This window comes from Genypterus blacodes, unplaced genomic scaffold, assembly GCF_046128005.1.
Source record: "Genypterus blacodes isolate CSIRO-AG114 ecotype Tasmania unplaced genomic scaffold, CSIRO-AGI_Gbla_v1 ptg000076l_1, whole genome shotgun sequence".
NCBI classification, from domain to species: domain Eukaryota; kingdom Metazoa; phylum Chordata; class Actinopteri; order Ophidiiformes; family Ophidiidae; genus Genypterus; species Genypterus blacodes.
The window spans coordinates 7,391,541-7,413,631 of record NW_027466885.1 but is presented as its reverse complement, the minus strand read 5'-3'; the positions used below and the strand labels follow the sequence as shown (position 1 = coordinate 7,413,631).

The 22,091-nt window shown below is 45.9% G+C and overlaps 2 protein-coding genes across 3 annotated transcripts; both read right to left on the bottom strand.

Moving 5' to 3' along the window:
* Positions 1 to 478: 478 nt before the first annotated feature.
* On the bottom strand, positions 479 to 7,388 carry tmprss7 (transmembrane serine protease 7). The gene is made up of 18 exons (XM_076157925.1): positions 7,320 to 7,388; positions 6,667 to 6,877; positions 6,353 to 6,483; positions 6,202 to 6,269; positions 5,899 to 6,092; positions 5,735 to 5,770; positions 5,331 to 5,559; positions 5,058 to 5,182; positions 4,863 to 4,975; positions 4,650 to 4,756; positions 3,975 to 4,111; positions 3,725 to 3,832; positions 3,506 to 3,613; positions 3,305 to 3,421; positions 1,966 to 2,161; positions 1,483 to 1,751; positions 823 to 959; positions 479 to 711 (listed from the first exon to the last, which is right to left on the bottom strand). Exons 1-18 carry the CDS (start codon positions 7,386 to 7,388, stop codon positions 550 to 552), a joined length of 2,517 nt encoding a protein of 838 aa, XP_076014040.1. The 3' UTR covers positions 479 to 549.
* Positions 7,389 to 7,796: 408 nt separating this feature from the next.
* Positions 7,797 to 22,065, bottom strand: spata13 (spermatogenesis associated 13). 2 transcript variants are annotated; one of them, XM_076158114.1, is made up of 13 exons: positions 21,608 to 22,065; positions 14,379 to 15,893; positions 12,169 to 12,606; positions 11,608 to 11,752; positions 11,369 to 11,493; positions 10,922 to 11,101; positions 10,173 to 10,346; positions 9,803 to 9,982; positions 9,484 to 9,716; positions 9,226 to 9,355; positions 8,736 to 9,111; positions 8,574 to 8,648; positions 7,797 to 8,475 (listed from the first exon to the last, which is right to left on the bottom strand). In XM_076158114.1, exons 1-13 carry the CDS (start codon positions 21,614 to 21,616, stop codon positions 8,294 to 8,296), a joined length of 3,762 nt encoding a protein of 1,253 aa, XP_076014229.1. In that variant the 5' UTR covers positions 21,617 to 22,065; the 3' UTR covers positions 7,797 to 8,293. The 2 variants fall into 2 exon arrangements, with proteins under 2 accessions (XP_076014229.1, XP_076014230.1); XM_076158115.1 differs by lacking the exons at positions 14,379 to 15,893; positions 21,608 to 22,065 and adding an exon at positions 13,111 to 13,496.
* Between the last annotated feature and the right edge of the window lie 26 nt (positions 22,066 to 22,091).

The window sequence follows — 22,091 nt, the reverse complement described above, 5'->3', positions numbered from 1 at the left end:
CGTGCGACAGATATTGTGGGCAAACTTCCTCGCTACGTATGTGGAGTTTAAGTGCCAACGTGGGGGACAAAAGGGGTGTTTGAAGGGGGACGAGTGTGAGGATGGAGCCCGGCTGGAGGCTCCACAGGGGCGGACACACTCATTTAGGGGGGGTATTGTTGTCAAAGGGTATTGTTAGTGGTTGGTAAAACGTATTGCAAAGTTCAATTGAAGCTGAAAATCAAGGATCAAGGTCTGTTTCCTGACAAAGTTCGAAGTATAGAATAAAAGGCAAAAGATAAAATGGTGGTTGAAATTCCAACATTGATCCATCCAAGCGGCAAATCTGGCTTAAGCTTGTCCGACATACTTCTGAGTTTCTACTGAGTTTCTCACAGTCAATCAATGATAGCACCTTTTAAATTTAGTTAAAACATTTATCATGGCAGAAATACACTCACACACACACACACACACACACACACAATAGCTAATGATCTTTTATTTTTTGTGTGAGCCACAGGATATTTAAACACTCGGTGGCAATGGATGAGTTAGAGGTTATTGTTGTCAGGTGATATGGCTGTGGATCCAGGAGGTGAACTTGTTGACCCTGGTGTAGACCCCAGGCAGGTTTGGTCTTCCACAGCCTGCCCCCCAGCTAACAATGCCAATGAGAAACCACCGACCGCCACCTGGCGCCTGACAGGACAGAGGACCCCCTGAGTCCCCCTGAGATGCAACACACACACAAAGGATCTTGAGTCAAATATATTCCAAAACATAAGTGTGTCTCTCACCAATGGCAGTGATGATGTGATATATAGGCAGAAGTGAACTCACACGACAGGCGTCCTTCTCTCCAGACGGCACCCCGGCACAGAGCATGCGAGAGGAGACGGGGCCGTACCTCTTCTTACACTCGCTCTGCCTCAGTATGGGCACCTTTGCTTTCTGCAGCACAGTGGGCAACACCTTGTCTGCAGGTACAGAGGGGTCAGATGAAGTATATTTATTGTCTAGAAATATCTAGAATGAAGGTATTATAAGCTGACACACACTCATCAAATGAAATGCAAGTTAACAAAGATGCTCTCTATGATCCCTGATAAATAACACAGATATGTTGATGAACGTTTACTTGAGTAATTTCTGCGGGGGGGAAAGGACACAAAAACTTTACAATTGGGATTGTAACACAGACACTGGAGTGTGAGGGGCTCATATGTGAAGATGATGAGGCTCACCTTCCTACAGGCTTCCACTAAGGTTTGCATGAAAACACTTGTGGGATTTAATTGTGCAACGGCAAAGATCAAAATGCTGCTGACTAAGTTAGAAGCCTGTACAGTTGGAGTGATATCGATTGTATCAGCAGAGTGAAAATGGAATTCAAAACAAGCATTTCAGCAAGTGCAGTCAGCATTTAGACGTTAAGGTCTTCTTCCGAAGGAATCTGATAGAAGTCAGGTGGAGCCAAGGCTGTTTATCACTCTGTCTCACCCTCCTCTGAGCGATACCCCCACCCAGTGACCCAGCAGTGGTGGTTGTGGGTGAGGCTCTGTGAGGGGGCTGGCAGGCACACAGGCTGGACCAGCGGGCTGAGCGAAGGTGGCCAGGGCTTCTTCAGCTGCAGTAGGGCAATGTCATAGTCAAACGTGTACGCGTTGTAATACTCGTGCACCACAATCCGCTGGATCTCGGCCACGTACTTGGCACTGCCCTGGGTCAGCATGCCAATGTGGGCGCTCCAGTGGCGTGGGTCAGACAGCCTGGCAGGGTCATGGCAAAGGAGAGTTTGAAGAGTGAGTTTAATAAAGAGATGAGTGACTTGCTCATAATAACAACTGTGTAAAGTCAGTGTTAGAGGCCTTGAAGTTACTGATTACGTAGTGTTATTATGTTTAAATGATGTGCTTTTACATCATCTGGGAGTGAATTCTCAACACTATTTCATTTTTACTCAGAGGTAAACAAACGACTGACCTTTCCTTGCTGAAGCAGTGGGCGGCTGAGATGAGCCAATGAGAGGAGAGGACAGATGCGCCGCAGTGCAGGTTACCAGAGAAATGGAGGCTGACCTGCCATGGCCACTCCCCTTCCACAGAGTTGACTCCGCCCACAACACGTCCAGAGCCTATGGATGAAGTGACCTTCTTCACTGGCGAAGGATCACCACAGGCTGCAGAGTCACAGTGACGAAACCCGTTATGTTTTGGATTGTGTTTGTCTGTCCGTCTGTTAGCAGGATCACAGAAAGTGATTGACGGATTTCAGTCAAACGTGGTGGACATGTTGGACATGATCCTGGGAGGAAGCTTTGATGGGTCTATCCATATACTTTCATATAGGACGCACCCATTTATTCCTTTACATTTAATTTGTTTTGTGACTCCTCCTAGATTTTTGGGTCAGTTGTCACAAAACCTTGCATATAGAATGTCTGGACCCATAACTGGAGGTCTACTCAGCTTTGGCGAAGGTCAGAACTCCTTCAGCCTTCCAGTATGTGGTATATATTACTGCACCTAATGCAGTTGTCTTACTTAATCTGTAGGAGTGTGAGTGTTTGTGTACCTATGCAGACAGGCTGAGTCATCACCAAGTCTGTGGCTGCTCTGTTAAAAAGTTACAGCTTGGCATACGTGTGTGTGTGTGTGTGTGTGTGTGTGTGTGTGTGTGTGTGTGTGTGTGTGTGTGTGTGTGTGTGTGTGTGTGTGTGTGTGTGTGCAGTTGTTGGTGTGTGAATGATCAAAGGCAGACCTGCTCCTATCATACTCTGGGTCCGTTATCATAAAATTACAGCAGGGTGGCCTCAGTTCTGCAGGTCAGCAGGTTTGGCGCATGACCAGTGGATTATAGAAGAACAACAACTTTCCCATGGAACTAAAGAAAGGTTTTGGTTGTAAGCGCAAACAGCAGGACAGAACGCTTTAAGTTGAAGGTTAAGTTGATAGATAATGTGATTTTACCGTGTGAACATCTAACAAGCAGCATCAAAGGTTATGATGTTGATGATGCAGTGATGATGGTGATGATGACGTTAGGGGTCATAATATAACAGCATGTAGACAGCATCCATAAATCAGATATGAAAAATCTAGGTTCAAACTTACATGAATCATTAAATAAATCATTATGTTGTGCTTTTTAATTGAAATGTTATGTCTAGTCTTTTATTGTATCTGTTTTATTTAATTTTCTTTTCCTCTCCTATGATCCCGATTTCCGTTTTTCAGTCAAATGTTCCTGAAAAGACCCTGGAGTTGCATCCATTGTGGGATAAGTTCTACATAAAGAGAGTCTGACTGATGGATTCCCTCACCACAGTCTTCCTCGTCGCTGTGGTCCCAACAGTCGTGGACGCCGTCACACTTGGCGTTCTTTTTCAGGATGCAGGCGCCGCTGCTGCATTGATACCTGATTGCAGAGCAGCTGGTCTCTGGAGAAAATACACAACAGATAATGAATACTGGTGTTTGAAATAGACAGAGAACACAGATATAAAACGTTGCAGGGATCGTACCCTGAGAGCAGTTGTCCTCATCTTTGCCATTTAAGCAGTCCACCTCTCCGTTGCATACAAAGTATGAATGCAGGGGACTGTTGCCACCACAGTTCATTGTTGGTCTCGCTACAAAGGAACGAAACACGGTGAAATCTACTCCAATGCAAGAATGATACACTCACAGATGAATGAATGTATGCTTCTGTATTCTTGTATTAAAGCATTTATTTTACATACAGCAAAAGACCTCATCGCTCTCATCCAGGCAGTCGTCCAGGCCGTCACAGCGTCGCGTCTTCTCCACGCACAGTCCCGTGGAGCACAGGAAGTGCTCCTCCGGACACGCTGGAGGTCACACAGATGGGACGAGGGAAGAAGCAAGGAGTCAGGATAGACGAAATGTCAAAAATATAAAAATATCACTCCTGTAAATGTCCTCCTTTGTCTATTCATGATCTTCACTGCGGCTTGGCTGTGTGGTGCTTACGTTGACTGATGTTGTAGCTGCTGTACGACGCCTGAAAAGGCTGAGCTGAGGTACGAGAGCTGCAGCGAAACTCCACCTCAGGCCTGTGGTCAGCGATCCGGAACACGGTGTGGTGATCCACGTAGCTCCCACAGAATCTAGAGTACACAAAAACATGATTAACCCTCAGAGGATCTTGATGATGACTGCTGAGATGATGGTGAAGCACATTCTGGGACACTACTTGACACTACTACTATAATACAAAAATAAGGATGAAATCATGAATTAGTATAGATTAGAATGAATTCTAGCTGCGTCTTTCTAGATGCGTCTTTCCAAATTCAATATACAGTATATGACTCTAGTGTCATTCTATAGAGCTGAGCAGCAGACCCAGACTGTAGTGATGGAGCAGAGACATCTAGGGACGAAACCTGGAGCTGCTTCATAGACAGAGAATTACACAACACCTGCTGGGAGTCTGAAACTGCAGTCATGGTGATTCTATTGAGATTCTGACATTTTCCTGATTCAGTTCACTTCAGTCCATGTTCCAGACTTGAAGGAGATCCTGGTTTTACTCTGAAATGAACCTGGCTTCTTCAATCAGGCCCCTGCTGACATTTAACACTCGTCTCAGATTTTCTACTGTTTTCTGTGGGCAGATATATGCATGTCAGCGTGCACACGTACATCATTGCATTGACCTTCCACCAGCCGTGCTCGCAGCCCTTCATGTCCTTTGGTTTCAGTACATAGTTCTGGAACTTTAGAGCAACTCCTAAACCACGGTTAGGGGTCTGTAATAAATGAACACAATACACAGACAAAACGCTCATATCACCAACTGAACGAGTGCGATACAAGTTGGCAATGTGAGTGTGAGTGTGTGTGTGTGCCGCTTACCTTAAACCTCCAGTTGCAGGAGCACTGAGGGGGGAGTAGGCTGGGGTAAAAGGGGCTGTAGATCTGATCAGTGAAGCCAGGATGCAACTGAGTCTCAATGTGAGACACACACACTGTTGTAGACAAACAGATTCAGCGAACATACTTGCTAACCAGCACTGTCGCTTATGAGACAAGCAGGTAAACGTGTCTTACTTTCCTCAGCAATGGCCTGAAAGTGTCCTCTGAAGCTCTTATTGCCATTAGTCAATCTGAATGAGAGCAGCATGACGTTGGAGGTAGAGACGAGGGAGAGAGGGGTAGACACAGGCTCACACAGCCTGCAGCACGGGGACAAAGTTCCAAAGAAGCAAGGTTTAAAAGAGCTACATTATGTGCCATAGCATTCATATCTGAATGAAACATCCCTTCTAAACACACACTGAATATATAAAGAGAGCAGATCTGTTCAACCTGCCACACGCTCACCTGTGGAGAATGCGCCCTCTCATGGGCAGCAGTGCGCCGTACACTGTCAGGCCGTCACTCACACAGTTGCTGGGCTCGATGCGGAAGGAGGTGATGGTCAAGCGGATAAAAGATCCTGGGTAAGCGGTGAGCTTTACGTAGCAACTCACACCACCCCATGAGGAAAAGACATTTAAAGGGACTTTCACCCCAGGTAGGTTGGCGTACAGTTTATCCACACACTGTGAACCTGAGTGAAGAGAAGCATGACAAAGTACTGACAATGATCACATGGTGGAGGGAATACTAAGAAAGGAGGGAATAAAAAATGAAGGAAATTATGAAAGATTCAGTATACTAAAGTACTACATGTACAAAGGCCAAGTCTTCTGTAACGCTACCCTGTCAACAGTGTTTTATCTTACCTGTGGCAGTTGATGTGAAATCTGAGCGGTGAACAGCTGGAAAGGACACAACAGTCAATCTTTGCAGCAATACGCACTGAAAAATACACTGAAGACTCGCACACACACACACACACACACACACACACACACACACACACACACACACACACACACACACACACCATTGACGAGGATGGAGTCTATATCAACAGGAAGGCCCAGCACGTAGCCTACAGAGGACCTGTTCTGTAGGCTGATGTGGACCGAGTCCCTCAGGATGGCTCCTACACACTCCTCACACACTGACGGGCTCTTCAGACGAGGGACCACAAACACTATCCACAGATGCACAAGCACGCCCCCTTTGTTGTTGGTACTGAGGACAGAACACGCACACACACACACCATACCTAAGGTAAAACATCCACACGCACACACACACACGTGATGAAGTAACACGATGACGCCTGAGCTGAGCCTGATACCTGAGGTCTGAAATGACAGCATACTTGTAGAGTTTGGACACTGAAGACATCTTGTACACGCTGCTCACCTGGAACACACCAAGAATGAGCAACAAAGCCATTTCAGATCTGATAATTAACACTGTGAATAATTAAGTGACATACAACGTACCACATCTTGTATTTCGGTCGCCATGGATACAAACTCGTGGGATTCTGCCTGACGGAACTCCGGGATGAACTCCACATTGGGCACACGGAACATCCCGGCAAAATACAATGCATTGTTGCTTTCCCTGCGAACTGAGTAGACAAAATGTTATTAAAGTAGAATTGTAGACAGCTATGAGGTCATCGAGAACCTCAGTCATTGTTTTAGAATGGAAAATGAAAACAGGTAGTAAAGGTACACAAAGGCATAATATGGAGGGATGGATGACAGACTGGATGCTCTTGAAGCATGGTGGGGGCCATGTACACACTTACATATAAACACCCACAGCAGCGACCACACGATCACCACCACCACAAACACCACTGAGGCGATGATGAGAGCGAGATACGGGACGTTCAGCAGACGGGCCCATGCTGCCTTCAGGGTCTCGGCCTTCACTCTGTGCCTCTTGCGTCTGCCGCAGCGCCGCTTTCGTCGCAGCTTGTGGTCCACTGTGGACACCTCAACGGACACATCTGCGATCTACAGCGGGGGGAGGAAGAGGAGGAGGAGGAGGAGGAGGAAGGGAGCACAGTTACACCCGATAGAAACTAGTGTACATTACAGTAGGTTGGGTGATGAATTTCTCATAAATTGCACCAAAATACATTAAGTAGGCTACAATATGAATGTTGTTAGTAATTTCTGTGAACGCCTGAAAGCAACAATATCTCCATCAGTTGCAGCACTCGGCGCTCATTGTGTTACACACTGCACATACATTATTTATCCAGTGTCATCCCATCCTGTGCGAGTCACACTTAATACCTCATCAGATAAGAGTATAGATTCACAAAGAAGAGGAAAAACTACTTTATTCTTCTTTAAGCCACAAAACAAAACTATTGTTTGAAACGGTACTGATTTAGTTTTAATCGCCCTGCTCGTAGCTATATTACAGTATAAATGGATAGATTTCACTTACACTGGCAGCATCCAGCTGAGATGCATCTTCTCCTCTCGTCTGGTCGTTCTCCACGCGCTCTGTGCCCATGACACAGGCATCCCCTCAGTTCTCGATCATCTCACTCCTGGGTTCAGCTTCTGCAGGTCCATTCTCTCAGCCAGCTCGCAGGAACAGCAGCAGCGGCACAGAATGAGGCAGCGGCGTCCGTCCACAGAGCCCCGAGATGCTCGGCCAGCAGGTGTGTGAAACCAGATCCTCCTCCAGCACAGGCGAGCAGTGGGCAAACGGGGACCTTACTCCTCCGGTCCTGTGGCTTAGGTTTCATTCATTAACTTCTATCTCTCCTTTCCATCGAATTCTTGAGAACTCATACTCAACATTCTTTCCATTGGCAAAACGAAGGCTTGATCTGCTCAGTAACAAGAGGCAATGACAGAAATGAGAGCCTGCCTGCATGTGCAATGACAGAAAGCTATTTAAAAGACACCATTCTCATTTGGCATGTTTGTACAAGAGTTTTATTTACAGTGTTAACAGGTGAATGTGTCAGCTGACTCATGCTCAGCCATTTTGTGCTCCGAGCTGACAAACACAAAACACAAAAAAAGGGTCCAGCCTTTGTGAAATAATCTAAAACCATGTAATTATGTCAACTTAAAAGCTGAATATACACTGTAGTCACAATTAACTTAAAAAAATCCTTCAGCTGGAATAATAAGACAGGGAGGTTAAGTAAGCAGCATCTTCAACACGCCGACAACATGGAGGGAGTCAGTGTTTGACTTTTCCTATAATGCTCCTTCCATGTTGTAGGCACTGTACTTCAACATGCAACAAAAACAAGAGACACAAGAGACACAAAAAACAAAAATTATAGAACATTCACAGGAAAGTAAAACACAAGGAAAAAAAGGTGTTCTTTGAGTCTTCAGGACGGGTTGAGTGCTCTGAGAAGGCAGAGAGGGAGAAGAGGAAGATGAGGGAGCCATGCCTCACTTCTTGAAGAAGGCGCCGCGGGTGATGCTGTACAACACGTGGTAAGGCTTTCGTTTCGGGGGCTCGGCCAGCGAAAAGACCTGCTGCTGAGGCACGCTGGTGGGGATGGTGACGTGACGCTGGTGGATAGGGTGAAGGTTCTGGTGGTGGGGCGGGACAGAGCCGGAGTAACCAATGCCTACAGGGAAAACAAGCAATAAAGAATGAAACTGATGTACTGAGGAGACAAATGACATCATTTAACTAAAAAAAAGTGTAAAGAGAAGATTTCTTTACTTTTAATCTTTCCTTGTTTGGCTCTTCTGGCATTAGCAATGGCCTGTTTCCTCTGCTCCTCACTGATCTCCATTCCTGCCATGAGAGAATACACGCCACCTTTTAAACCGGTTCGGATTTTATTTGACATCCACCACCAGTGGACACATCAGCCGTACTCACCCATCTCCTGGTCTTCCTTGACCCTGCGTCTCTCCTTGTCAAAGGCCTCTAACCACCTCTGCTTGTCCTGGGCTTTCCTGCAGCACAGCACACACACACTCTCCAGAGTCCATGCGTTTCGCAGACGTAGAGCGTTCTTCAAGGTCAGGCCCAGATCTAAATTCCTTCCATCAGGCACATCAACCACCTCTGTCTGGTCCATATCCAGCCGACCACGGTAGTGGAGCAAGTCTCTGCGCAGGACATCTTTCTTGCAGAAGATCAACTGGTGGTCAAAGAGGAAGAAGCTGCGTTGCTGCATCTTTCCTTGACGAATGATTCGGGTCAGTTCTCCGGAGTGGATCAACTCCGAGCTGCGCTCCAGTAGGTCAGGTCCCTGCAACAATTGACAGATAGATACATGCACTCAGTATTTACTTCAGACTACAGAAGAGGTTTGTAACTCATGAGCATATTGAAAATGAGAGTAATATTCAGTGGTCATAATCACCTCCCAGCGGAGAATGGCGACCTGCCAGTGAGCAATGGCGTCGACACTCTCCAGCCTTCTCTTACTCTCGTTTATCAGACTGGCCACATTCTTCATAGCTTCATATGCTTCACTTACTCCACTATAATCACTGCAATAATTGAAAGATGAAAGAACTGAGTGTAGGGACCAACACAGAAATGAATCACAGTTTCCCATTCTGAGCCCCCACCACTGCTTCTGTTATAAACATTGAAGAAGGAACCGTCCCAAGCTCACCTGTGGTCTTTGGGGGTGTACTTGAGCAGTTCTCCCAGCTGCAGGGGGTATTTGCAGATCTTTTGGACAGGCGTGAGTAAGAAACCAGCGATAGAAATGTTAATCATCTGTTGGAGGAGCCGACAGGCCTCAAAGAAATGCTTATATCGACCCAGTTTCATGAGGCGATGCAGCTCTGCACAGGCGGCAGGATGGGTGTTGCAATACTCAGAGTAGATGGAGAAGCCCTCCCCCTGGGAAGAAAAGAGAAATCATCAACATTGCGAACTACTGAGAATATTTGACAATGAAAATTTGGTAGGTGTACAACTGTGTGTACCTGTAAGAGAAAGCAAGAGCCGATCTTGCTGAGGTGGGGTTGCTCTTTGTTGTACTTCTTCTCCAGGTCTCTGAGAAAGTGCCTCTGGAATCTGTAGATGTCTTCTATGTTGCTGAAGATGGTCTTCAGCTGCGGCTCAGTGAACATATCCGGGTATTTACGGCACTGACGGATGTAACCCTAAGCGACACACAAAACCACTCATGAATCATGCAAAAGCTCAAAAGCTCACCAACAGGAACCTGAGGGTACAGGTGAACGTTCTAAAGAAACCTTTTGACTTTTTCACATTATAAAATACAGCGTTGGTCGTCTTCAAATTAAACGATGGTACTTGAGAAACGCAGTATTCTGGCAACTGAGCTTCTACCTCACAGATGTCTTTGAGGTGTTTGATGTAGATGCGTTCGGTATTCATGATTTCTTGCACCACGTTGGTTCTCATCTGCTCCCTGTGCTGGGTGCTGTGTGTGTCCCTGGGAGCTGGATCCTCTGCTACACTCTCCACACTCTCCCCGCTCGAGTCCTCCTGGTTCACACGCAGCTGCAACACATCCACCACACCCAGAATTCAGAATTCAAGTCATGTTTTTATCACTTTATAGAAAACATCATATATCTTATTCATTTTAGTCAAAAATTACACAAATGAGTTGCTTGAAATTCTGTTTTATTTACGAGACAGTAAAATAATAAACCCTCTGTTAAAAGATAAGTTGTTTCAAAAGGGAGGAAAATACCAAATTAACACTGAAATCCCCCAAACTCCTCCTTATCACTTTGGTAACACCATGAGCAAGTTTAACCAGCTCCTATTGGTCAACACTCATGCAGCTACAAGCAATTACACAGCAGACGCCCATCTGCCAATCAAATCTACTCACCATGGTTACCACGACCTGCCTAATTAATTAAGGATCAACTGTCAGTCAGAATAGGTAACCACAGAAACCACATTAGTCTTTGAGGCACACACACACACACACACACACACACACACACACACAGTGTTAAGAGGTGAGTAAGGCTTGTCTGGAGCCGAGCCAGTTTGCAGATCTTTCCTGTTGCGTTGGAGAGCAAACATGTGTCTGACACACACAGGTCAGGCGGCCCACTTACCCTCACAAAGCTGGAGGGGAACCAGGCCTCTCTGTCGGCCCCCCTGCCCCACCACCAGTCCTTATGAGAGGCGTCAAGGACACGGATAACAGCCCCAGCCTTAAAGGCCAGCTCCTGCTCCTCCATAGTCACATGGTCCCAGAGAGCCTCCGCGTACACCGCATGGCCCGAGCTTATCCACTGAGCAGCACATCACAGACACACACAGATAAGATAAAGACACAATCACATGCAGGGTGAGCACGTTTCACATGCAGGATTGGAAGCTGCAGTGGCACAAAGCTGTGCTCAATCACTGTCAAACATCTTAATAACACATGAAATTAAATTTTCACAGCAGTTTACAAGACTTGCATAAGATGAGATAAATGTTACAGCGTGAACTCAAAACACATTCCACATGGAGAACATGCTGGCAACGTGACAAGTTCCTTTCTTCAGACTCACCTCATTGAGCACAGAGAGCTCCACCCCTGGCTCCAGGTAGGGTGTGACATCAGTGAGCTCATCAAAGCTGCCCTCCTCTTCACTCACACTGTCATCGAGAGTCGACGTGCAGTCAGACTCCCCCTCTGCAACACACAAACACACACACAGAGGGGAAGGTGAAGTGCTTAGATGATCAACAAAGAAAGTCAAGACACAGCGATATCTGTCTGATCGACACAAACAAGCCGAGTCCTCACCACTGAGCACTCTATGCAGCACGCGGCGCCCCACACGGTCCAGTCCGATGGGGGTGCTCTGGGAGAGAGTAGAGGGGCGGAATCGAGCAGACACTCCTCTGTATGGGGGCACTTGGTGGGAGGGAATGGGTGGCCGTGATAAGGGCTGTGGAAGGGAACAGGGGAAACCTTAAACGATTTAAAAAAAGCTTGTTTTTCTGGCCATGACAGAGATAAAACAACCTACATTATTTGAATGTATAACATCCAACACCAGGACCTTAAATTAGTCTGGGTGTCGACTATCCGTAGAGTACAAGCAATGCAAAAGAAGGCTCAGTTTCTTTCCTAAAATGGTGAAGGGTACATTTGTAATGGCTAAAAGGAAATTCCTTGACACAATTCCTTTAAAAAGGTCCAGATCAGCCTGCCGCCAAGCTTAATTGAACACTTGACTAGACAAATGGGTAGAAACACATTTCCCTTTAATACACATCCTAAGGCCCCTAGCTCAGTCCTCTAGCCATAGCTAGTCCATACATCCAACAGCTATAGCGTAAACAAATTTCTATGAAAGCTTACAGATGGCAGGCGATCCTCCTTCTCCGCAGCATCAGGAGGGAACAGATCCACAACGCCTATCACTGACAGAGGCCGTTGCCTATTGCCATTGATGTCCCCGTTCATGCTGCAGGTCTCGTTGTTTTCTTCATTCTCACATGTGTCTTTAAGGCTGCAGTCTTTATGACCAGTTCTGTTTGGTGTCCTATCCTCAGCACTCAATTCTGCCACTTCCTCCGGAATGGTGTACTTCCTGGAGGCCAGCTGGCCATAGTCAGAGATGGGTCTGGGTCTCGACCGTCCCGCCCTCCGCCTGGGCTTGATGGAGGACGTTTCTGTGGATGTATCTGTGGGGGATTCTTGGGGACTTGATGGGGAGAGAGGAGGAGTGCTGCTGTCTATTGGAGAGACTTCTGCTGCTTGCAGAAGTGCTTCTTGTCTCTGTTGCTCTGATGTAGCCTAAAGGAAAAAGGAAAACAGATAAGCATAACAGGCAATAAGGTCAATGATATTGACTTTCCTGTTCAATGGTGCTCCTATAGTGCAGCTATAGAACACAATGTCTAGAAGGCAGAACATCTGTTAATCAGAAACAGAGCAAAATGTGTAGTTGACATGTCATAAAAGTAACAAGTAAGGACAGCTGACTGAGTTCTGTTCTCATGGTTCTGCCCTCACATCTCCTCTGTTTCAATGAACTTTATCAGGATTCTCATGAGAAACTTGGTTATCGTGAGAATGCATTCAAGTTCACACAGTGATTGGTTCCACATATTGAACACAGCCGGCCTCTGTGCTTATCAAATACAAACAACATCTGCAGCAGAAATAACAGAAAATATTTCACAATTAAATGATATCATACAGAATGTATTCTCTACCGGTCAAATATTGACGGAAGGATTACTCATTGGGATAATATAGTACAAAGCAGCTCAGTCAGCCGCCAATACCAGTCCTCACCTCCTGGTTTTCTTGGTCTGAGTCCGGTCCACTGCATATACACTGAAGAGGCACACAGTGGACGAGCACCATTGTGAAACAAACACAAACACACACACACGGGCCGGTCCAGAGATTGTTCCGGTAAATGCCTCCAGCCACTGGTTTATCAAAGTAAACCGACCTGCTCATTCCCATTCATGTTTAAGGGCTAAATAAAAGTTTTAGCTGTTCGCAACTCATGTCACCATAAGTGTGTTTATGGTCCTGCCCAACTTGTGGTGTTGCTAGCTCTCCCGGGCCTGGTGTAGATGGTGCTGGACTTTGATCCAGTGGGCTGCAGTAAGAGAGCAGAAAGCCGGGGGGGGCATGGCGGGGCTGTACTTGCTCACTGCCGCCGACCCACCCACAGCAACAGGACTATGGAGCCGTTTTCTGCGCAAAGGCCACTAATCATAAACAAAGCATAATCATTAACCCCAAGTCAGCTCCTTCAATGTGCCTGGCAGCGCAGCCCAGCTGGTTTGGACATGTGATCCAGTTAAGCAGAGGTCAGTGTATCACAAACTGAGGTCAAGCAGGACAGACGAGCGAGAGAATCAGAGCTACACCTGCTATTCCTCTGCCACTGTTTGTATGTGCGATAATCTATTTGATTCTGAATGGGACTTAAGCCCCTTTGGAGTTTAGACTAGAGCCTGAATGTTGTACTGGTGAAGTGTCACGTAAGCATTGGAATTTATCTCAGCAGGTGAGAATCATGCCAGCTTCAAAGATTGCTTCATAAAACCACCAATGGTGTAATGCACTTCATTTCCTCAGACAGGGGTCAGTGCCATTCAGCTGTGTGATCATCACTTTTGCTGACTGCACAGCTCAACATGATAAGGATCAGACTGAAGGTTTCCTATGTGCTCCAGAGCCCTCTTCCCCTTTGAAACCTTCAACCCCATCACCAAATCATTTATGATTCACTCCTTCTATCCTATCTGGGGTATTGGTGGAATGTGCTACCGGCATGTGACAGTGAGGAAGACATTGCAGTTTTGTTGTCCTTAAATTGCAGTACATTTGCTTCAGTCATGCACCCTGTAATCACCACCCCCCACCGTATAAAGATAACCTCCAACTTTGACTTCCTCACTGTCATGTTACACACGCTCTGCTTTGTAGTTTATCAGAGTATCTCAATCTCCTGAGCCAGAGAGGAGAAAGGAGAAAATAAAGAGATGCCGGATGCTTATTGGAAAGCTACTATACACTGTATGAAGTTAAAAGTAATTTTTTACCTCATTTGGTGGCAATGTGACCTCAGTGTGACCTTGGCTTTCTGAAACGTCATCTGGGCTGAGTGGAGACGAATCCAGTTCAGTTTTCTGTGTGTGATCACTTGTCGTGGTGTAAATCTGTTGGGTTGGCTCTTGGGTCTCTGGGTTAACAGGAGTGATGAGGTCTTGATGCTGCAGTGTGTCAGTTTCACACTCAGGCTGTGGGTGAATCAATGGGATGTGCTCGACAGACGCTTGTGTTTTATGCGTTGTGTCCTCCATGACCTGAGCACTGACGGGCAACGGTCGGCGCTGCCGCTCACCGGCTGAAAGGCAAGGCAACCGGCGGGAGTAGTCGTCATGGAGACGGCTGGTGGGTGACAGCGGACCTGTAGGTGAAGGGCTGGGGGAGGAACTTTGCCGTTGCCGGCCAGTAAGGTCAGTCATGCTGCCTACTAGTTTTAGCATTTGTTCCTTGGGTTTTATGGAACTCTTCCTGCTACCAACAGTCTGGCCTTGAAGGTCCACTGATGAGGCGCTGGCTGTCCTCTGGATGTTCGGTGTCCCATCTGACCTGCTCATCCTCACAGAGTCTGGCTGAGGAGGACCTGGGGATGATGATTGACGTCTAAATTGCGTCCTCAACAGATGTAGGTTATCTGCGCTTTTGCTCAGTCTGCTCAGCACCTTCACATTTGTGTTCACATTAAGGTTCTCTGTAGAATCACTGACCTTTGACTTCTCACTTGGTGCCTGACTGCATGCAGCGCCATAAGCGCTATTGCTCTCTCGTCTTCCATTCCCGATGTCAAGTAAAGAGATGCGCCCTGGTCCGTACGCTCTCCGGATACTCCTGGATAGTCTTGAGTTTCTCTGGGGACCATCTCCTTCATCGTTTTCATCATCATCAAAGTCCTCATAACATTGGTCTATATTAATTCCATTAGACATATTGCATCCTTCTGCAAACTTTACATGGTGGCTTGCATTCACATTTGTCATAACTGTGCCATTATCCTTTTCCTGGTTGGAAAAAGGGGCTCCCTCTCCGTCGGCGTAGGTTGCCCCTCTACTCTGGATTCCCTGCAGCACAGAGGAGCGGAGCTTTTTGAAGGAATCGACGACACCCAGTCCTGACAGCCCTGGCCAGGGCGGGGGTCCCCCGTTGCTGTTGTTGCTACCGACTGAGGAGGAACCATCAGCAGGAATAGAGCCTTTCCTTGGGTTGGAAAAGAGTTTCATGATCCTTGAAGAGTACAGCTTTCCATCAGGGTGACCTACTACAGGGTTGGACCAGGCATTAGAGTTGACGCCATTCAACCCATTCTCATCGGCGTGAAGACGTGAAGTCATCGGTTGGACCTGGACACACCCGGACACCAGACACGGGGCTGAAGCTCTCTCAGCATGCCTCTGCAACGGGTATGTATCGCTGAGTGGTCGACTCTGGATCAGGGGCGGTGGGTCAGCTTTAGAGCTCGGAAGGCAAGGCAGAGAGTCTTCGCTTGTGGACAAGACTCTGTCCTTCTGTTCTGCCTGCAAAAACAGATTAGCCAAATTAGTGATATACACATTATTTTACAGGAGAACCATGGGCTTAGTGATCAGACGTAGTTCAGACGCTGTTATGAATACAAAAACAGATCTAGATAATTCAGCTAACACAGGAACATCTTATTTGAACCTATGATAAACTGAGACCGTTACAGAAATGCTGCATAACAATTTTCCTAAGAAAGCCATGAAATGTAATTGGGGTACATACGAGTATCAACATAACGTTGGATTACCTGACAAAAAGTGAGCATGTTTACAGAACATCCTGAGGACAGTCTCTTCTATGATTGTGTGTAATTGAAGAGGGACAAAGATAGAGACAGACACAGACGGACTGAAGACGAGTACCAGTCAGTGTGTGTGTGGGAGCCTGAGCTGAGAACACTACATGCATTTGTCCTTGGTGCTGTATTTCAACGTCCGAGGAGAGCTGAGGCCCAGGTTGGGGAGGAGTGCTAGGTTCAGCTTTATATGTGTGTGTGTGTGTGTGTGTATGAGTCAGGGCAGTGGCTAATGCAGCTGAGCCTTTGAAGTGGAGCACTGTGAGCTTGACTAAGCAATGAAACTTGCTAATCCACTGTGATTAATGCGATAAATTGCCCGGTTTTCCCCAGATGAGGTTGTTGGCGAGTTGGGGCGATGACAGGGGGACCCGATGGTTGTGTGGTCGCATCTCCCTCATCACCCGGGGAACAAATCTGTTTGACTACCAATAACCAGAGAGAATAAAGTTGCGGTTGCCACTCAGTTGGGTTCTATTGCCATGAAGAAGATGCTAGAAATTAATCGATTATGTGGCAGTTGAAAAGATAATAGAATGCCTCTTCCTGTTTAACAGAAATGTTAGTAATGACTGTTTCCAAAGTTTTCTCTTCAAATCTCTATTTGACATACTGTACTATCAATATCACTCAGCCCTAAGAGCGACTGTGTGCGTGCGTGCGTGCGTGCATGCGTGCGTGCGTGCGTGCGTGCGTGCGTGCGTGCGTGCGTGCGTGCGTGCGTGCGTGCGTGCGTGCGTGCGCGTGTGTAAGCGGGGCGGTTTCCGTTGCTTGCTGTGTGTTCTGTGTGGGGATGAATCATGGATCCCTCCCACAGCCAGCGTCCCTGTTATGCAGCAGATGGCCTTTCTCAGTCAGACCCTCTGAGGAATCTGCTGTCATTTCGACCACCTCACTCCATCACACTGAACACTTATGTAAACACAGAGCCTCCGCTGCCAAGCACCACCGCTGACAGACAGTACACACCCATTGCGAACAATGTGCCGCTTTCAACCCGACGTAGAATTGTTTTCTTGTCCTTTCTCCTCCGCTATCTCCCAGAAATCACTGTTAGCAGCGGCTGGAGAACTGCACAGAACAATGATTCCACTTCCAAATGGAAAGATGGGAGATCAGGAAATAGTTTCTGCACCTTGGTTGCTTTGTTTAAAAGAAATAACAATAAATCTGTCACACTATCAGCCGGCTTCCGTCAACAACTCTTTGCCTTCTCCCCACACTTGGCGCCAACTGTCACAGGCCTGTAGGCATCTGCTAATCTACTACTTGGCAGCGTTGTTGGGCAGAAGTAAGCAGACACGGTTGGAGTGTACATTTCACAAGAATAGAAAAAAGACTTTGAATATCAACAGCTTTCAATCAATATCATGCTGTAACCTGTAACTCTCACTGTAGGACCCACCCTTTAAACACTATGATTTGATGAGCCAGCTTGTATTTTTTCAGTCAAGCACAGATTTATGACATCGTTTCTAAATTGAAGCTTCACTCTTATTTTCCTGAATATAGAAATGACCTTTTTTTCTAAATTCACTCATAAAGGAGCAATCTGACAATTGTTACTTACATAAATGCGACCTCGTGCCCTATAGTCTGTGAAGCACAAATGCTTTGCCTTGTTGCTGCAGCACTCAGCTCTCGCATCTCATCTTTGCCCTGTGCCTTCCTCCTGTCTAACTGTGGATGGGAGCGGCGCTCTGGGGCCCTGGTCCAGAGTTAATTAAGAGCTCAGGGAGGCCCCCCCCCCCTTAACACAAACACACACATGGTAGCCAGCTGGAGCCAGCCACAGACTTGACTCCCAGAGAAGAAGACAACATGCACAGAGATAGATAAACAAGCAGACAAGAACCCAAAGCATGCACTCCGAAAACACACGCCTCACATGCACAATTAGCCACGCCGTTCTTTCCCGTAGTACACAAGCATATCCCTCTTCATTTGTGTGCGTCTGTATACACACAGACACACGCGCACGGACAGAGTAGGGAGAAAGGCATTTTAAATTGTTGCCTCCCATCCTGTTTGGCTAGAAAATAAATCTCTTGCGGTTATGTAAAGGGCTCATAAATGCACAGGGATTAGTGTGCTGCGGCCATAGTTCACCTCTGCAGAAGTAAGTCCTGCCTGAGGACAGGATATAACTAATAAATTAACTGAGCATTAAGTGACAAAGAATGCCAGACAGAGAGTATTGAGGGAAAGAAATCTTTGTAGTCGTGTTCCATTTCCCGGCTTTACTTCGAGACACAAAACACCTGAAGGCGCCATCATCATTCCACTCCATCTCACTGTCATCTGGCAGAGGAACTTCCAGGGTGTCCTCAAGCAGCAAACCACAGTGCTTTCAAGATTAGACTGATTATGAAGATTAAAAAAGGACAAACTAAATGCAAGTCTGGGGTTGCCAGATAGAAAAAAGGTGCTCAAAAAGCTTTCATGTCCCAGTCTAATGGCAAATCAGCTCAACTTTAAGAGAGTGTGTGTTTTCCTGTGGCCTATTTCTCTTCCATCGCGGTAATAATCTGATTAACAGAGCTTTACCAGTCTGTGTTCAGGACTGGTTTCATCTACACATGATAGCCTAATCAGGGGGACAACTGAGCTACTCAGCACTGACTGGGAGTGACACTCATGGGCTTGTGAGCGGCCCCACAGTGATTGACTGCAGGGGGGCAACTTGGCCTGGATACAATCTGCATTCATTCATCACAACGATCACTTAATGACAAATACTAAAACATCACATTTAGGACTGCACCTAACGATTATTTTTTTAACGATTAATCTACAGATTTTTTTTCGATTAGTTGATTACTCTATAAATTATATTTATTACGCAATATAACAATTATATCCCCCAAAATAAATATCAAACTTATCTCATTAATATTTCCATATTTCCTTCAATCATCTCCTCTTGAAAACAAACAAACCTAACAAAGATATGCAATGCATTATTCCACACCTGCCACCTTTTGACTCTGTTTTACCATCCAACATATTGCTTATTCAAGGTCAGTTTGCGCTTCCGCACATCAGCCAGCAAAGAGCCGCATGCGGCCCGCGAGCCGCTTGTTCACCACCCCTGTCCTAGTGTATCATGTTTGGTGGGCAGGGACACAAAGTGCTGCCGCCTTTACAACACACCCCGCGATGCTTTCACTTTAGACCGTGGGTGACTTTTTCTCACCGCAGCTTGTTCTCTGGTTGCGTGCATGCTTCCACCTGGCGCAGCCATCTTATGCCATTATGACGCGTCGGCGCACGGTTATGCAAACCGACGTATTTACGTAGTTGGGTAGTCGGTTTACGTCGACGCATCACCCCACCCCTGATTGCAATTATTCAGAAAATATTGCTATTTTCGTATGATCTACGATATGATAAACTTGATCACTCTGATATAACGCTGTTTATAAATGTTCATGTAAAGCAGCATAATATAGCCTGCAACTCGTCGTTGTAATTGAATGTATTAAGTCAGAGTTTCTCCCAGTTTCACTTTTGTTTTAGTCTAAATAATGTTTTTTCACAGGGCGTCCTCTTCCAAGTCTCCACTTCACTCAGTACCATTAGACAGCTCAGGTACATGTGTGACCACGCAGACTGACATCGCACCGGTTGTGTTTATACATCTATATTTGTATATATACACATGTCCATATATGTAGAAAGTGACATAGTGCTGTTTTAACAACAAAGAGCTAAATTGCCAAATTAAACAAAACTTTTGGTACTATTCAAATATGAATGTATTCAATATACAAGGCTATTCAACATTTGATAGTGTATTATTTCATACTAGACCAAATCTATGAAGTAGATAGATCAGTGAAGAACTCCTCCTCCTTAGCACATGCAGTGTGTCAAGACAATATTTAATTAATTAAATCACCACATTTCATTCATTTAATAAACACACATCTTCATATCACAATTTAAATTTTGATTCAACTGATTGTGAAGCCACACTAAAACTGCATTAAAAATGCCAGGTCAAACGCTACTTGACCTGATAAGATCAAGAGATCAGGTGGCACAGAGATTCCAGGTTGATGTCTCAAATGTGGCAGTGACCTAGTTCCTCATTTTTTGATCTGGCAGGATGAGAGAAGCCACGCCTATTTCTATAGTGCGTGGGAAGTACTGGGGCAGGCCGGAGCAGGGAGTGTCTCCACTCTCACAGAGACGACGCACTCTCACTAATTTGATCTGCTGTGGCCTGTCATAGAGTCAGCACACCCGAAACTCAACACCACACAGTGTACAACGGTCTGCCAGGACAACACACCACTGAACCCCGTTGTCAACAATCAAAAGTATAACCTGACAGGAGGGCAACAATTATCTAAAGGTGCTCCATCATCAACAGAAAGGTTCTCAAGAGCTCCAATCTACTAAACGGATACGAGAATCCAAAGACGTTTCTTTGTCACTGTGTCCCACTTCTTACAACATTAACACATTTTTAAGTAGGAGTGCACTGATCCTGAACAGTGTTTAACTGCTAAATGTGCAGACACATAACCTAAACATATCACATCCATGCTACATCTATAGATGTCTATCTAGAATCCATAATCAATTTGGGAATAAAGCTAAAATTAGGTTTCTCACACAAAGAAAAGATTAAAGAAAATAATAATTTTAGGTTTTTGGTTAAAATAGAAGTAATTAGATTATTTTTCTACCCATGAAATAGGAATTGCACAAGTTCATTGTTCATAAGGGCTAAGTAAAATATAAATAAACACATATTAAACCCTGTAGTTAAGTAAAACGGAATTACCTTAAACTTGGACTCAGTTGTTTGATCACTGCAGTGTAAAATTAGACTGTATTTGTTTCCCAAAGGAGGTCTATGATATAATTCATCCTCCACTGACCCTCATAAAGCAGAGGACTCTGACCTGTGGAGGAACCTTGTGAACTGAGTGATGCAGGCCCCATGTTCTGTGCTATGGACAGGGGGCAACATGAAAATCTTAACTTTAATTGCAATAAATACTTCCTACTTCTCCTATTATTTCCTTCCAAAAGTCTCGAATGAGATTACAGCAGAATGTGAAAAGCAGATTACACTGTGCACATTTCTGAGCTTATACAGAACTCTTGGGGGCTCAAAGTGCTTGTTTATTTCTGCATTAATTAACAGGCTTTGGTCATAAAGCTCTTTGTAGTTGGTGCAGCCCTCACCCCCCCAACACCCCCCTTCAGCACGTCCCTGCACAGCCTGGCATCTCCCACATCACTATAACAACCAAGGCTGTAATGCACCGCAGTAACCCCCTTCTGCTCCCGGTACAACCCGGGGAAATCACTGCACTGTACAAACGAAACAACGACATCAAAGCCAGCACTTAAACCAGCTGTGACTTTGCCTTATATTGACTATAACAGGCTCACCGTGCTCATAGTGGCTGACGTCCTCCTGACCTGGTCTCACATCAACACGGCAGCTGCTTTTGTAGTTTCGCACTCGGTCTCCATATTCCTCTACGGTCCAAACGTGTCGACTACAACCGGAGGTGAACTCCGTGCTCCGTCACATATTGATCCCAATGGCTCCTGGCTCCTGGCTCCTTCAACCCCGCCGTGCTAGCAACTTAAGCTAACTCGCGACTCACTCATACACTTCTAAATTACCTAAAACTCACTTAGTATTAATTTCAATTGCAACGAATGGGAAAAAAGTCAGTCGGTAAGCACTTAAATACACTCAATAAATAAAGAAAAGTGTAATTTCTTCCAAAGTTTACGAAGAAAAGCTGGTAAATCCTCAGTCGTTAAGTTAAAACAGCTCTTTCTTAGGTTGCGCTGACCAGCATCTTCAATGCACTTGTTGCAGCGTTTGCGAGGGGGCGTGGCCCCTCGGGGCGACGAGGAAGCC